Source organism: Apteryx mantelli, chromosome Z, assembly GCF_036417845.1.
Source record: "Apteryx mantelli isolate bAptMan1 chromosome Z, bAptMan1.hap1, whole genome shotgun sequence".
Lineage (NCBI taxonomy): Eukaryota > Metazoa > Chordata > Aves > Apterygiformes > Apterygidae > Apteryx > Apteryx mantelli.
This window is the reverse complement of record NC_090020.1, coordinates 44690071-44706627: the sequence shown is the minus strand read 5'-3', so window position 1 is coordinate 44706627 and position 16557 is coordinate 44690071. Positions and strand designations below refer to the sequence as shown.

The 16557-nt window shown below is 36.7% G+C and overlaps 1 protein-coding gene across 2 annotated transcripts in view; it reads left to right on the top strand.

Annotated features, from left to right (window-relative positions):
• APC (APC regulator of WNT signaling pathway) overlaps nt 1-16557 on the top strand; it is a 96942-nt gene that overhangs the window by 48469 nt on the left and 31916 nt on the right. For both annotated transcript variants that reach the window (XM_067316657.1, XM_067316658.1), the window contains exons 3-6: nt 4885-4969; nt 5971-6172; nt 12680-12788; nt 15193-15306. In XM_067316657.1, the coding sequence (XP_067172758.1) occupies nt 4885-4969; nt 5971-6172; nt 12680-12788; nt 15193-15306 (510 nt within the window). The remainder of the gene's footprint in view (nt 1-4884; nt 4970-5970; nt 6173-12679; nt 12789-15192; nt 15307-16557) is intronic.

The following is a 16557-nucleotide window of genomic DNA, read 5'->3' as shown; positions in this document are numbered from 1 at the left end:
CTCCATAACTGCACAGAAAGCAATGTTCTGTTTTTCCCCACTGTTTTGACATCTTCTAATGCTGTTGTTGAATTTGAGCGATGGATATGATTTTAGTGTATTTCATCTTTTTGTTGCCCTTTTAAACAAATATAATTGAAACAATGTGCAAAGCTTTTGGTTGAACTTTCAAAATCACATTCAGCTCAGTATGCAATTGTATGTTGTTTTCAGCATATTAGATTAAAAACATGAGTACGAATGGTGTCATTTAGAAACGCTGTTGATTTGATTTAGCATAATAGTTTTCAGTCATTCAGCATGCATTATTCTTATCCTGGATGGTGCTAGGACAAATGTTCAAATGCTATCTGAAATTTTTGCAGTTAAACCTGTTTTTACACACAAATGTTGCAAATGTAGTGGTAACCAAGATATATGTAACCTAAAGCAAAGGGTAACTGAATCTTTGGTTTTGTTTACAAACATGAAAAGAATCACACATGTAGATGACAGGAATGTCTCTTTGCTCAGGACCAAGTATAGTTATTAGATAAGAGGGAGGAACAGGCACTCATCTTACTAAAACTTGATTGACAGAATAGCTTTTGTGGCAAGTATTTTTAAATGTAGGTTCATGCTTACCTTTAAAAGATCCAGTAAATTCAAAACATCTTGTTTGTCTCCTACTCCAGCTGATACTGAACTGTATCTGGCACACTGCTGCCAGTGGTTGTAATTCAGTACAACTATTGATTTCTTATATTTGGTCTTCATCATGATTTTCATTTGGCATTCAATGGATACACAGAAGTCTCAGAAAAGAGAAAACAAATAATAATAAAAAAGCCTTATTCTATTTAAAAGAGGGGGGAAAAAAGTAATGTTTACAAAAGACCAAACCCATTTGACAGAATTTCTGCTGGGCTCAGCAGAAAGGGACAAATTTCAAAAAATTTCTCACAGTGAAATTTGTTATTCAATGTAATTTGGAATATGCCATGGAAAAAATTAAGTGCCACAGATGCTCACTATCCTGCCAGAGAAGAGGTATATGCCTAAACCAGAATGCTGTTATACAGAAATCCTATTTTTAAATGTTTATAAATATGGAGATATATATATATATATACACACTTACACTTTTTCAAAATTAAACATACTTTTAAATATCAGCTCATTGGGATTTGAATTCTGGCATTATTAGAATTGTTCCTCTGTGGTTCCTTTCTTTATAGCAGCTTGAGTAAATTCAGAGCTCTTAAGCAATTTTATTTATGACCCTTACTGTTTAACTGGGTGCACTTGCTGTTAGTTAAGGTACTTGTATAGACTTTCCTTCCCATTAATTTTCCAGTTAGTTGCTGACATATCTGATCTTGTTTGTTTAATTAGCCATAAACTAGTTGTAAGCTCAGAAATATATTCGTAGAGCCCAAACAATGAATTGACATTATTTCTTTAATTCACAGTCCAGAAGGCACTCACAACATCTATGCTACTTTCCCATTTTATATTCCCATACTTTTCTTTAAGCCTTTTTAAATATCAGACTTCTCTCTATAGGTAGCAAAACCGTTTAAGCTAGTAAGCCAAAGTTTAGCCTTGTACCCCAGGAAAGTAAAATGTGTGCAGATTTCTTTTACAGATTGAAGTTGATCACTTTCTATAAGGTTTCCAAAATAATTTCCCATGAAAAATATATGAATTTACTGTCAGCTGTTGGCTTATGGTGAATCTTCCCTTTATTGCCTCTAAGTGATTCATTCCTTCACATGGGTGTGACAGCCCTGATCTGAGCTGTCAGTGATGAGTCAGAGGGACAGCTCCATGTCCTCCATGAGTCTTCTTGGAGCCTCCAACAAGACAAGGCAAACTTGGTTATATATAGACTCATTCTTTAAAAGAATAGAGCAAAACTTTTGCAGCCTTCTTTATAGATATTTAAGGTTGTGTGCCTGTTTTATCAGTAAGTCACTAGTAAGTCAGTAAAGAACTTCCTTAGAATAATGCTATAAACCATTACTAGTGTATGTATTCAAACTTGCATGACCAAGCAGAATATTAATATAGCTTTAGCTAAAGTGGTTCAAGTTTATATGTAGAAAAGATTCTACCCTATCTAACAGACAAGATATCAAAAGAAATACAAAACTATTATTTGCGGAAAAGTACTATTTCAAAACACTTTACAAATCTTGGGGGGGAAATGGGAGAACTCAAGAAAGGCAGGAGTTTTGAATCCTAGAGTTATAGTAAGTGAATAAATATCACAATAATCGATAATTTGCCATGCTTTCTCCATGACCTGCAAGTTGGTTATTGCAGACAACTGCTTGGTCCCTCTACTCAGATGAAATTCTGAAGTCCCAATTTGTCATTTTAGCACAGTCTCATTTTCGACCAGTATCTGGCCCCAGGGCTGCATCTCCCTCTCTCTAACCTCTGTCCATTTTGTCAGTTTAGACTTTAAAGTGTGCTGTGACTGAGTTTATTAGGCTATAACAGCAGTTTCAAAGGCATTGTTACTTAAGCAGTGATTTTATAGAAAAGAAATAACGGGTAGCTTTTCCTCTTAACTGAAAAAATGAGTGCACTGCTGAAAAAAGAAGCAAAAGGATAGTTCGAAAAATAAAAGTTAAAACCTAAGCTAATGGATTGTGGCAGAGAAAATTGAGAAATGTGATCCAGGATGCTGATGCTAAGCAGTTGCCAATACCTGATATTCAGAGACAGACAGCAGTCCTTGGCTACCTGGACACCATTCAGTCATGTGATTCAGTAGCATGGTGATAGTGTTTCCACTTAGCTGTTCATATTGGATCTTGAAGCAAGAGGACTCCTAATGTAGCAAAGTGTCCTGAACATATGATCTCTGACATAGCAGAACTACCATGCAGAGAGGTAAGAAAGAGACTTCTAAGAAGAGGTTGGAGGTTTGGGTTTTTTTCCTGCACCAAGGTGCTGTTCTCAGGAGAAGGGAGTTCATCAGCTGTTTCTAAATTTATCTGAGTTGACAGGTCTTGGGAGAAGACAGAAGCCTGAAATACTCCCAAGACCACTCCACGTAGCCACATTGCCCTTTTAGGCTTTTAAGCTAAGGCTGCTGTCTGCAAATGTTTTCTGCCCTTGTGTCAGATAATGTAGGAGCCGTTCTTTGAAAAACACCAGATTACTTGTTTGTCTGACTTTGCTGACAGGGCAGATGTTATGTATAGAGTTGGCTGGGCCATATGGCTAACAAGGATGCCCTTAAATGTGCATAAAAGCACAAGCACAGCTGAGATTTTCTTTCTGAGAGTAGTAATTTTATCACACCAGACTTGATCCTAAAGTCTGTGTAAGTATTAACAGGTAGTGTAGCAAGAGCAGATCTGTGGCTCAGTTGATGTCAAGGACTGTATGCATTTCAAGGGGCTTTACTTTGGACTAGCTATAGCCTGGTCCCATGGAGTGAACGTCCATTAATGGTCTGAGGATGGTAACTGCTGGCTTCGCTGGATCTGAAAGAACTTTAGTTCATGCTCTGGGGTCGCTCTGCAGTGTGAAATGAAGTCCCATTAGTGGGAGCAGTTGGGAGACTGACTTCAAACTGATCCAAACTAAAACACGAATGTAGGAACACTCTTGGGGTACTCCATGGGTCAGGCATCATGATGATTCAGGAAATTTGGCCTCAACTTCATCTTGGGAGTTATTTCTGCAGAACAGAATAAACACGACTTTTTGTAGAGGCTGTTTATGTTCCTTTCAAACAGAGCAAAATGCATTTAATGTACCTTCTGTAAAAGTTGCAAGAATCATTAACATTGATAGTAAGGCATGCTAGTTTCTTAAAATAGCAAAATAGTGATGTGGAGATTTTTATAACTGTTATTTAAAATTCATTAGATCTAAGGTACTGAACAGAAGAAGTACAATTCTAGGTCCAGAAGCTGTATATGGGAAGTATGGATCACTTCTCATCACTCTGAGTTTTTTCTGACTCTTGCTTCTTCTAAGAAATATTTTCTATAGCATAATAGGAAAATCATATTTTAATTTCCGATAAGGGCTTTTTGCCTTGTGGCCAGTCTTTTTGATTTATTTTTGCTATTGATGTATCCACTATTACGGTGTGGAAAAGGCTTTTACTAACTTCCATTTAAGTTTCCACCTGAATTTAGGCCACCGAGCATTAGAACCCTAGGCACAAGCCCCTTTTAATCTAGTAGTCATTGTTTGCTATGAATCTTTTTGTGCATTAGAAGTATTTTCCTTCAGCTGTATAATTTGATCATATGTCATTTTGATAGCATGCAGGGATGGTCTTTGAAGCTTCAGCTGCATGAAGGAGTCCTAAATCTTTTCCTCTTAGGCATGGTGGTAGTAGTAGTAAGCAGAATAATGTGACTGTCCTTTCTGGCTTATAAGGTGATGAGGCCTCGCAGAAAAAAACCCTGGAGATTATTTCTGCTGCTGTCTCTGAGGTTCAAAAAATGTAGTATTCAAGATACTGTAGTAACTTTTAGTTGTGTATCCAAATTTTGTACTTGTAAGACATACTTCAGGTACACACATTGAGAAATTTGACTCTTAATTTCCCTCTGCTTCCGTTTCTCCGTCTGTAAATTAGAGAGAAGTGCACATTAATTTTGAGAAGAATCTTTAAATAATCTAATAAATTGTACTGTCAGAGAAGATGAATTATTCAGAATAGACTTTACATTGACAGTGTTTGGGAAAATAATGTAGAATTTATTTGACAGAAATTAAAAATCTGGTACTTGATCACTGCTCACATGAAAGATAGTTTATATTGGTGTTACAGTAGCTGTTACATAAATGTATAATTGAGGGCAGGATAAGATGCTTTTACCTTGTGGCTTATTGTAAGAATTTCTTAATTATGCTGATTTCTTATAGGAGGTACTGAAACAGCTACAAGGAAGTATTGAAGATGAAGCAATGGCGTCTTCTGGACAAATTGATTTACTGGAACGACTTAAAGGTAAATTTAGAATTATGTTTTAAATAGGTTCATTTGTTTCTTAGTTATAGTTGCTCTGGAATAAAATTTTCCAGCTCAGCTGCATTTTTTTTTTCCATTGTTAACTTTGACAGTTAGGCACAGTCTTAGTGCCTGTTACTCTTTTACTAAGTATTTTAAGACACATTTTCTAAAAAGAATGTGTTCCTGTGTTGCTTTTGTACTTTTGCTGCTGTTACTGTAGAGCTTCATATGAAGCATTTACATACATATAATTTTACAATTACATACAATTGCATGTAATATAACTTGCACTTTATTCGCTTCTTTGGAAAAAAAGGATTTAATTGTTTAAATTAGTGGTATGTTAGTTCCATCAATCTTCTAAACTCGTTTACATGCCCGCCTTCTCCCTGTCACATTACTGGAACTGTATCTGTCATGCTGAAAATTGGTGCCCCCTTCCCTGAAACATGGTGGAATGTGCACCCAGGCCATTATATGGGATGTGCAGAGCAAACCCAGGTCAGTGACTCCCTGCCATACATCCATTCTCTCTGTCACAGCACCAGAAATATTGTACAGGATGTCCACATTTAGGTCCCTATGGTGGACACTTCTCATTGTTTATATGATGGTGCAGCATCTGCAAGATCCCTGAGAAAGAGGCTGTTAGGAAGTGGGCCACAAGAACAACTCAGCTGGCATTTATGCTACACTCTGCCTGTTTCTGAGCTCTCTGGGAAAGAGGCGAGCAGACTGGTTTGGAGATACTGTTCTGGCTGGCAGGACTGTAGTTTGGGCATCATCTCATTTAGAGGATTAGTACGCTCTGACTGTACCATCAAGTTTGTTTTTGTTCATATTATGCTCTTCTGTGGATCCCAAAGCACAATGTTTTAACTGTTTCCATTAAAAAAATCATAGATTTGTTCATGAAGTATGACATGAAGATAGGAATGATCTTTAAGATTTGTGCTGCTGAATGTCAGCCCTGAAAACATTTGTTCTTTATTATCCAGAACTGAACTTGGAAAGTAGTAACTTCCCTGGAGTGAAGTTAAGGCCAAAGGTGCCCATGCGTTCCTATGGGAGCCGGGAAGGGTCTGTGTCAAGCCGTTCAGGAGAGTGCAGTCCTGTTCCCATGGGATCATTTCCAAGAAGAGGTTTTATGAATGGAAGCAGAGAAAGCACTGGTTATTTAGAAGAGCTAGAAAAAGAGAGGTAAACTTCTTCGTTTATTCTTTCAGTGTGCATTGACTTCTTTTAATTTTAACATGCAAATTTACTGAAACATTTAAGATCTTACACTTAATATTAGTTATGATGCATATGATTTTGATAAGTGGTATACTCCGAATTATCCTAAGAGTTAAGGAAACTAGAAATCTACGTTAGATTTAAATACACAGACACACACAGAAACAAATACACATCCTCAAGCACACCAATGTAGTTTTTACTGCTTCTTCATACATATATTTCATTGTTGCTGGTCGTTTGCTGAAGTTAATTTTATTTTCATCAGCAGAGTGTTAGCATCTTAAATATTTTTATAGTGAGAGAAATGAAGCATCCCAAACACCTCTTTATCTCCTCACCACTATTAATAAGTGCTGAAAGTGTAGCAATGTGAAGGTGCAATCTCTTTGTCTTGTTTAAATGCTAATAGCTACGACAGGTTGTTAATGACTTACTTGATGTTAGTAGTCATGTACCTAGTGATTCCTTTCTCTTAACAAAAATAACTGCCAAACAAAGGTATTTATTCTGTCTTCAAGACGCCATCGCTATATGATGTCAAGCCTGTTGGCAAAATAATGAAGTTGTTTTTGCTTGTGCAGTAGTGGTATCCATTTAATGTGAAGAACATACTTCCAGGGCATATTACAGAGATGTACCACATATCAAAGGAAATGCACTTGTGAAAGAAATGCAAAGGAAGAGACAGGCAGCTGTTTCTGTTGAAGGCTTCTTGATATCCTAAAATGAATTTGACTAAAATCCCAGATGGTTTCAGAGGCCTCTTTAAGACAGGGCTTTCTAAAGATTTGGTCTTTGAAAGCTACTTAATGGACGGGATGTCAGGCTGGGGGGCTGCAAAACCATGTAAATTGCAACACGATATTTTTGTGCAAAGGGTCTTCCTTCCTAGTGCCTCTAGTTTGGTAAGATTGATGAAACAGAGCTTTCTGTGTACGATATTTTATATGGACAGCACCTTGGTTCTTACTCAGAGTAAGAATCTTTGTTCATCTTGTTCATATTTTTTCCAATGTTGTATTCTACTGCATGTGATACTGAAATCTTTGAGTGTATTTGGGGCTTTCAGTTGTGCTTCAAATGAATTCCAGGCCACTCAGAACAAGAAGTGTTCATGCGTAGCAACCAGCATTCTTCAGGGTGTTCAATACACCTGTTTTATGATCTGTTGTGGATTCTCAGGTGATAGTTCTTTGGAAATTTTCCTCAATGATAAAGACAGCTTAAGCAGTGAACTGATCCTTGTTTATTATAACCCTGGAATAAAGGAAGGAGGGATATTTTAATTTCAGATGAGTTCACTGATCTGGTTATGAAACGCCACGCAAGCAGTGTTACTATCACAATTGAGGGAGTAGAGATTTATGCTGCTGAGAAAATGATCTGCAGAAGCACGACCAGATAATGTCTAGCTTCATTATTAGTGAAATGACGGATAATCAAAAATGCCTGTTTATTACGCTCTTTGAGGGGACATGTAAGAATGTTAGAGTATCAACACGGAGCCTGGATAGCCCAAAAATCAGAAGTTGGGGGTGGGAGATATAGGACAGTACATCTGAAATCACTACAATTTCTGAAAGGAAAGTAACTGCTTATTTTCCTGTGTTCTGTGTTTGAGTTTGTTTGGCATATTTATTAAGTTTCTGTATTTCTAAACATATATTTAACAAGTATTTGCTAGACGAATTTGTTGTTTGTATTTAAACAGATTTTTAAAGAACTCATGGAATTTAACAGGCCTCAGAAAGTTAAAGCAATGTGGAAAGAAAACTAACATTTTTTGGAAACCCAAAATAAGGGAACATTTCCACCCAATAATCAAATACACTGGCACAGTATATGCTGCTTGTGAGCAACAGTTTTGGGGGAGGAGCAAATCATTTATTAACCAGGCTGCAAATTTGCGAAATTCAATAAATGTTTTTCATTAATTAAAAAAAGGGGGGGGACTAGAAAAAAGTGCTAAAATTTGCTTTGTACTGAACATTTAGCTTGTCCAAAAATGATATTCTAAGGGAAAGAAATTAATAAATTAGTTCAGTTACCAGAATGAAGGTAAAATTGTCTACATATTTTTCATTTGCTCAGCTCCCCTCTAGTTTCAAAGCTCCCCTGAAAAGGGGGGGGGAGGGGTGTGTTTCTGTCATCAGTTTAAGACACATTACCTGTTAAATGCCCACTGCATTCTCCTTGGCTAGTTCCAGGTGTATTTGATAAGACACTATCTCAAAAACAAAACTTTTCAAAGTGCCTTGCAGGTTACTTTTTGTGTCAGTTTGCCTTTTGCAATTTAGTGAGTTTAGTAATTTCATTTTGTCAGTTCTATAATTTACCACGTAGGCTGATGATCTTGAAGAAGTGCTTAAAATCATGAATTTTCTATGAAAATTGTTTTCCTGCTTTATTTCCTGTTTTATTCCACTCTTTTTTAATGTTGATTTTGAGCATTTTCTTTGTCTCATGACTTCTCTCTCCCAACTCTTGTCTCCTGGTGGCTGAGTGGGCTACTTACCGCAGTCTTTCCAGTGTCCGTCAGCAGTGTTTGCTTGTATCAGATGTTGGAAAGTTTGTGTCCAGCCTAAGGCGGAGGATGTTACAGTGTTTCTGCAATTGCACAAAAAATGCCGACTTACTGAAGTGGGTAGCTAAAAAACAGCTAGAAACAGCTAATGTGTCCTCAAAATTTGTTGTCTCACTCAATAATTGTTTTTTCTGCAGAAAATTTTGTTTCATTTTCCATGTTTTATGCATCACTTCGTTGGAAGGCATTTGTACCTGTTTTACCTTTGGTGTTGAGCAAAAGCTACTATTTGAAATACTGGTTGTTTTCAGAGAGTAATCCTCAGGAATTTGTACCATTTTAAGGTTTTGTCATTTTATGGCTTACTAATAGAAGTCAAAGAATTAATTATAATTGAAATTACATGATGTAAGTAGAGTAGCATATATTCTGTTTCCCTTCTCCCTTTTAACTGGGAATAAGATTGACATATTTATACAAAAAATCGGAAACAAGAAACTGCTTTTGTCTGATCCTGCATTCATTCAGCTTCACTTATTGTTGGGAGCTTCAAAAAAAACACATTAGAGAAGCCTTTTGAAACGCACATCCTTTAGAAAAGCAGTTCAAACGGGAAACTTTTTTTTATTGATAAAAAGCACTATAAAGTTCAAAGAGTTTGCTTGATTTGCCTTGCTGCATTCTCACTGAACTTGACAGTGGTTGACAGAGAACAGAATATTCTCTGATACTGTGAAAGTACAGATATAAACAATCTTGGGGTGTAAAAAGATGGAATAACTGCACTGGGTTTTTCCATCAGATTTTTTCTTTGATCAGTAACAGCTCTTCCACCTTAAACTCACTCCTGGCCTCAAAAAGTTCCAGGTGGCTGCAAAGGAGCTTTACTTGTGGATGGTGTAATACCTGCTACAAATGTCAGTGCAAGGAGCAGCCTATCAGATGCATCTGCAGAGTCTCGCTCTGCTTATTTTCAAGGAAATGGAAGTAGAACCTGCTACGATTGTACCAGGCTCCTTCAGGCTGGGGGCCGAGAGACCTAAAGTCACTGTTAAACCTTCTCCTGGAGCAGTAATACCAACCTGCGAAGCCCAAATAAAGCTTTGCTTAGAAGCAAAAATGGCACTGTTAAGGTGTCCCCCCAGGTCATGCATTAGGGTGTTTATGGTGCAGGGATGGTTCTTAAGTTCTTTTCTTGCTTCTTGCATCCTTTCTGCCTGTCAAAACAGATTGAATGGCACAAAGTCTCACTCCCAAACCGAATACCCTGCATTTTACAAGAGAAACTTAATCACTTATTCACTTACCTGCTTTCTAAAAAGGACTTCTGTTGGTTAGCTGAAAACAATCCCTCCTCTTTTTACTACCAGTTCTTTGACATCCAGAGACAAAATTAGTCAGTCCTTTGACATCTGCAAGTCCTTATGTAGTTTTGATCAGCAGCAGATGAGAATAATCTGATTCATACCATTAGAAAAGCATTTACAAATAAAAAGGCTTTTCATAAGGATTGAATTAATTATACCTCTGTAACTTTCACTTCACAAACTGGACACGCTCAGCGCAGTGACACCCATGGGGAGAAGGGGATGCCCTGCCGAATGGCTGCGTGCACAGAGGCCAGCAGACGGGGCGAGTATTAGACCATGGGCAGGTGGGAGGTGAAAAGAGTAACCCTTTCCCACAGGCTTTCCCTAAGCAGAATCTATTAGCATTTTGTTCAGTCCACCTAAAGTGTCCCAACAACAGGGCTACAGTCCTTGCCCGGGGGAATTCCTGCCCAGACCCATCCTTGTCACTGAGGAATTACAGTTGTCCTGTCATCCTGCTACAGTTACCCGCAACAGTAGCGTAATTGTCATTTGTTGCTTTCTTTCACTAATTTTAATTGTAAGACCATTTAGTAGAGAAGTTGGCCCAATAAATGGCTTAATGTTTGGTCTTGACATTCTTTATCTTAAACAGTCCTGTTTCAACCTAACTTTGGAATCAAATCAGGAAAGTTATGTTAATCTGGTCGTCTTTAAAAACGTTCAGCACTCTTAGATGGGTGTAGTTTTTCAGTGTCTTGTGCCTGAAGTGAGGGAGAACAGCCCAACAACTGAGTGGTTAGTATAACGGTATGGTTTTCCTTAATCTCTTTCAAAGGGAATGTAACTGTCGTTAAGATTATGATTCCTTTCTTTCATAGTTTTACATTAGATTAGGCAATACCAGTTATTTCTTTATACATCTAAACTGTTACAAGAATACTATTTTTTTTAATATCTGAGATGTATGGAATCTTTTCAGTATTATTCTCAGTTCTGCCCATGTGTAAATGAAAAAAAATTAGGGCTATTAGTTTAGCATTTACTAACATAAACTAGATCCTGTAAATGTTTCATTTTCCACTTTGAGCACTATTCAGGTCACCTGCTTTGAGTATGGAATAATAAACTTAAGTCATCAAAGCTTCTTTATTTGAAACATTTTTAAAGAGAAACCTAAGTCAAGCAGATACTTTAAAACATGTATTTTTAAAACCTTTGTTTTACATGAAGTTCACTCATTTGGAAGCTTGATTATCTTCTTACCAAATCATGATTGAAATACATTAACAAAGTAGTCGGGGGGATTTTTGTTTTTGTTGTATGCTTTGTTTTTCTTCCTTAACAAAATGTTTATGGTAATTATCCATAATGTGTGTGTGTTTGTTAGAAAGATTCATGTGTCTCTTGTCAGAAAGATCACAACCTCAGTTTAAAGGGAAAAGGATGCAGAAGTTAAGGGATAGGAAATAATACTGGGCAAACTTGTACACAGCTTTCTGTATTATGGCTGAATATTTGAGTTCAGTCTTAAGCATTATCAGTCCAATTTTGTTTATGAATACTATGCTCATTTAATTTTTTTTAATGAAGTACCCCATCTTTATATCATCTGTAATCTAATATGGTTTTAGCATTTCCTCTAATGCTAATGAACAATATTAAAGTGTCAGAAGGGAGAAGAGTGCTTGCATAAAGCACTTGTAAGAAACTAAAAAACTTTTTTGTAAAAGTGGCTTGTCTATATACCTGTACTAGCACGATTTTGGCCATAACATTTTAAAATGTATTTTAAAAAGAGAAGTGTAATAATAAATAGTATGTAACTATTTTGATAGATTTTACAACTATATGCATGTAGTTTATAAAGGATTGATAAAAAAGTATGTAAAACTGTTTTAATAGATATGTTCTCATAGTTTGCATATAAGTGTATTCAGCTCCTTATGTTGATGTTCCAATACCTTTAGCACATACTACCCAGGTTTGCAATATGCTTATGTTACGTATTTAAAATGTGTTAAGCAGCTGTAAATGTATCCTGACTATAACATTCAATGCAAGCTACTCTTCTAAAATATTTTTAATAATCATGCAAATAACTTGTTTGCTTTATGCATTGTTTTGGCATGGATGACAGAGTTTACTGAGAAGGCACTACAGAGACAGCAAAGATAACTGAATTTAGTAATGGTATTCTGAGATGTATTTACCACAATATCCAAGCCTTTTCTTAAATAGCAGTTGTAGTTTGCTGCATTGTACAAAGCATACTGTCATAAAAAAGCAGGGTGCAAGTTAGCACAGGACTAATAACCTGTACTTAGCTTTCACAAAATGCCTCTCAGCTGCAGTTTTCCAAGTGATTTATAATGAAGGATAGCTATTATCTCTTTTACAGATGTGGACCTGATATACGAGAAGTTACACTGACTTGCTTAGCACAGTGTAGTGTATAGTTTGTTTCGCTAGGGCCAGGGGACAGAACCCCTGCTCAAACTTCTTGTTCAGTGCCCCCTTCAACAAACCTCTTTTCTTATATGACCTTTGGTATTGGTATCAATGCTTATTGCTGCACTTACATTGGTAATGAAGACTTACTAGTGAGACATTTCCTGCTTCTGTTTTTAATAGATCTCTGTTGCTTGCGGAGCTTGAGAAGGAAGAGAAAGAAAAGGACTGGTATTATGCTCAGCTTCAGAACCTTACTAAAAGGATTGATAGTCTCCCCCTTACTGAAAACGTAAGCAACTTCAGCATGCTTATTTATGTATCTGGTGCTATGATCTCTGTTTAGATGCCGTGCTTATTTTACAAATTTGGGGAAGTTCTCTAATATCATTTTGGTTTAAGGCATTTTTTTGTTTACTGTGTAAAGTTACTCACTCGAAGTAATGCATTTTTTCTTTGCAGTTCCCTGATTTTCAGGTATTATTTTACATCACATCAGTATGAATGTCAGTGCTAGACAGGAGCACTTGAAAAGTCGTTATGACAAATGAATTACATGTCAGTAGGTTTCTTCTTTGACTGTGTCCCCCTCCCCCCCCAAGGCTTTTTTCTATCAGCTCCATTATTTGACTTTTAGTTTTGAGAGCAATATTAGCCTAAGAGACAATTTACACAGGAGCTCTTAATTCAGAACAGTGAGTAAAATGGTGCTATAGCCTATGCAGATTCTAACGATCCTCCAAGCTTTTACCTTGGCGTCTCCAAACTAGTTATAGTCATCAACATTATCTGGGATAATGAAGATCTCTGATATCCCAGATAACACAGGCTTTTCTGCTGTCAGACCTCAGCAAGTTGCATGCATTTGCAGTGCATTCCTTGGTACGTACAGTTCTGTGAAGGCTTGGTTGCCCAGCCTTATAGAGGCATATCTGGACAGGAACCGATTAGCTGTATTTATGCAGTACTGCCAGAGCTAATCAGCCTCCTGGAAATGGAAATACAATGTGGAAACACTTCAATGATTGGGGTAAAACAGCTGGAATTCAGCAAATCTAACACTAAGTCACAGCCAAGTTGATCAGAAAACCAGGGGAAGGCGGGGGAGACTGAAATGGACCTTGAGGAAATGCAATCTATTCTCAAAGACAGTCAGCTGCATCTGTGTCACTCTTAAATGTACTGTAGCTTTTAAGATGAAGTCTCCCCAGCTTCATAGGTAATCAGTTAACTTAGCTCTTATTATTAGAATGTTTTACTTAATATATATGCTAAATCTTTTTTGTGGCAATTTATGTCCATTACTTCTTATTCCATCCACAATGGACCAACAGATTATCCCTTTCTTTTTAGTAGCATTTTACATATTTATAGACTATATATCTCTTGCTGGCTCTCTGACTTGACCTTGGTGAAGTCTTCTGGAAGCAGTTGCTGTTGGAAACTTGTTTATTTGCAAACAGTAATTGTCCAAAAACAGTGAAGTGTTGACTTCTAGGAATAATGAAAAGATATAACAGCCATAATTGAGTTTTCTAAGAAAAACTAAATTCATATCATATTCATCTGTTAAGAACAGAGAGGAAAGTAATCGCGTATTGAAAGATGATATTAACTAATGCTCTTTTTGAGCAAACGTGTTTACTGGACCTGGTACTATTTTCCATGTGTTTGAATAAATTACCTGTGTATGTATGAGTAGTAAACTTTCAGCTTAAAAAATTATCTCGTTCAGCCTAGAGAAGAGAAGGCCTAGAAGGGATCTGATGACAGTCTTCCAATACTGAAAAGATAGCTGTAGAGAAGATGGAGGTACTCTCTTCACATGGTGACAGGACAAGAGGGCACCAGTTGTTTCAGGGGGAATTCTGTCCAAATATATGAAAAAAATCTTCACTGTGAGGACAATTTGAACATTGGAATAGATTGCATAGAGAAGTGGTGGAATCTGCCATGCTAGAAATATTCAAAATTTAGCCTGAAAAGGCCCTAACCCGATCTAAAGCCCAGCTTTCAACAGAGGGTGGGACCAGGAGATATCCAGGAGTTGCTGCCAGCCTAGACTTTTCTATGCTTCTGTGATCTTTTAAAATAAAGCTTGAGAGAGTTGCATTTAAATCAACTTTCTTGCTAATTTTTAGTTTTCTCCATTAATTGCAAAGACCTATTTTTTAAAAATCTGCGTTAATATTATAAACCAGCCTTGCAGGTGCTTTGAAAAGTATATTGATTGGAGTACCTACCTTTTTTTGTAGGTTATGAATTGAATAGCTATGCTTTTTTTAAAAAAAAACAAGACAGTTAAAAAATAGGATTGATAGCAGTAGTATGAACACCATCACTAGGTGCAGTAGTTTGACACCTATGAATGTTTTATCCAATACTGATTTAGATGGAAAACGTAACAATTTTTGTTGGTGTGCTGACATACATTAGCAACCAAATGTTCCATGCTTGTAATGATACAGTGTCAATGTTTATATGTTGTATTTAGTCATTTGACAAGACTTGCAGGTAGCCTTTGACTTGAACAGTATTGTGTTCTTATTTTTAAGAATGTAGTCGTATTTTAAAGGTCTGTTTGTTCATTTATGAAGTTTCGTGTGGAAAAGTAATTGTTCTGCTTCCGTTCAGAGAAATACATAGTTTGCATCAACTTCATTTGTTAAAATGCTTTCTCTGCACTTCAATTGCAGTTCTCCTTGCAAACAGATATGACCAGAAGGCAGTTAGAGTATGAGGCAAGGCAAATCAGAGCTGCAATGGAAGAACAACTAGGTACTTGTCAGGACATGGAGAAGCGGGCACAGGTATAGTTTTTCTTTCATTATTGAAAGGAATGGAAAAAGTTTTCCAGTGGTGTCATTAAATTATTCATGTATCTTTAAACTGTGTGCAAACGCAGTGATACCTTAGAGCATGTAGTTAGCCTTTTAAATACAAAAAAAACTGGAATCAAAACGTAGAAAAATACTACTCAAAAAGTACCTTCTCTGCCTGTTTAAAAGAAGACTTTGTGAGTAGTTGGGAGAGGTAAAAAATTTGATCATTAGACTGTAATTTATTACAATTTTAGCTTCAAACAAATGTGTATTTGCATCTGCTTTATTTTGTTTGTGTAATGTTGTTTTTTTAACTTTGTGCTTTTAAGTTTACAGTAAAATTCAGCTAGTATTAAGTTTCCTTAGCCAGAAAGCATGTGTTAAGGAATAATCTTTGAAAATAAGGTGTACTAGGAAAATGTCATTCACATCCATACTTGTAAACTGTTTGCTCTAACCAAGGGTGGTTTTGCATTTGTGATCAGTATATGTATAGTTCTGTACACAAGTCATGTCACACACATTTGGAAGTATAACTCAGCATGTAATTGTGTGGAACTCAGTAAATGAAATTATCAGTTGTTGGCTGGTTATGAAAGCTATTCCCCCACAGCAGCAGACTGACAATTTGAATTATTTATTACCAGCTATTTCCATGGATGTTAAGTAACCAGATAGGTAAAATAACCTGCTTTTTCCTAGAGTGTTTACAAAAATAAGTCATTTGAATACAAATAGTCTCTTTAGGTTTTATTTTCTTCACTAAATTTACCTCAGCGCAAAATTTTGCTACATATGTAATATTTCTAATTAATTCTGTTCGTAATTAAAACTTAAAGCAGCTTTAAAGCAGAATAATTTAGTGGGTATTTTTGAGAAAATTCTGAAAAATGGTTAGTCCATGGATATATTTTTTTAGCAAAATATATATACTCTAACTGTAGAGCTCACTCTATCAGGTATGTACATAAAGGTTGTGTAAGGGTCTATCTGTATGGAAGCACTCGCACCCAAGTTCACTCTTGCCTGTTTTAAGCTGCTGAGTAGTACCTGGCCCTGATCAGGACGCCATATGACTGTGTTAGTGAGGTTTGTCAGCTGCCCTGCACTGCTGCGGCTGTGTGACTTGTGTGCAGCCCGTTCCAAGTGAAGGCAGAGCAGAGCTGGGACTGTGTGTGTATGCCGGGTTTGCCCTGTTGTAAAAGAAAGTACTACTTAAGCAACACTAGAGCTTCTGAG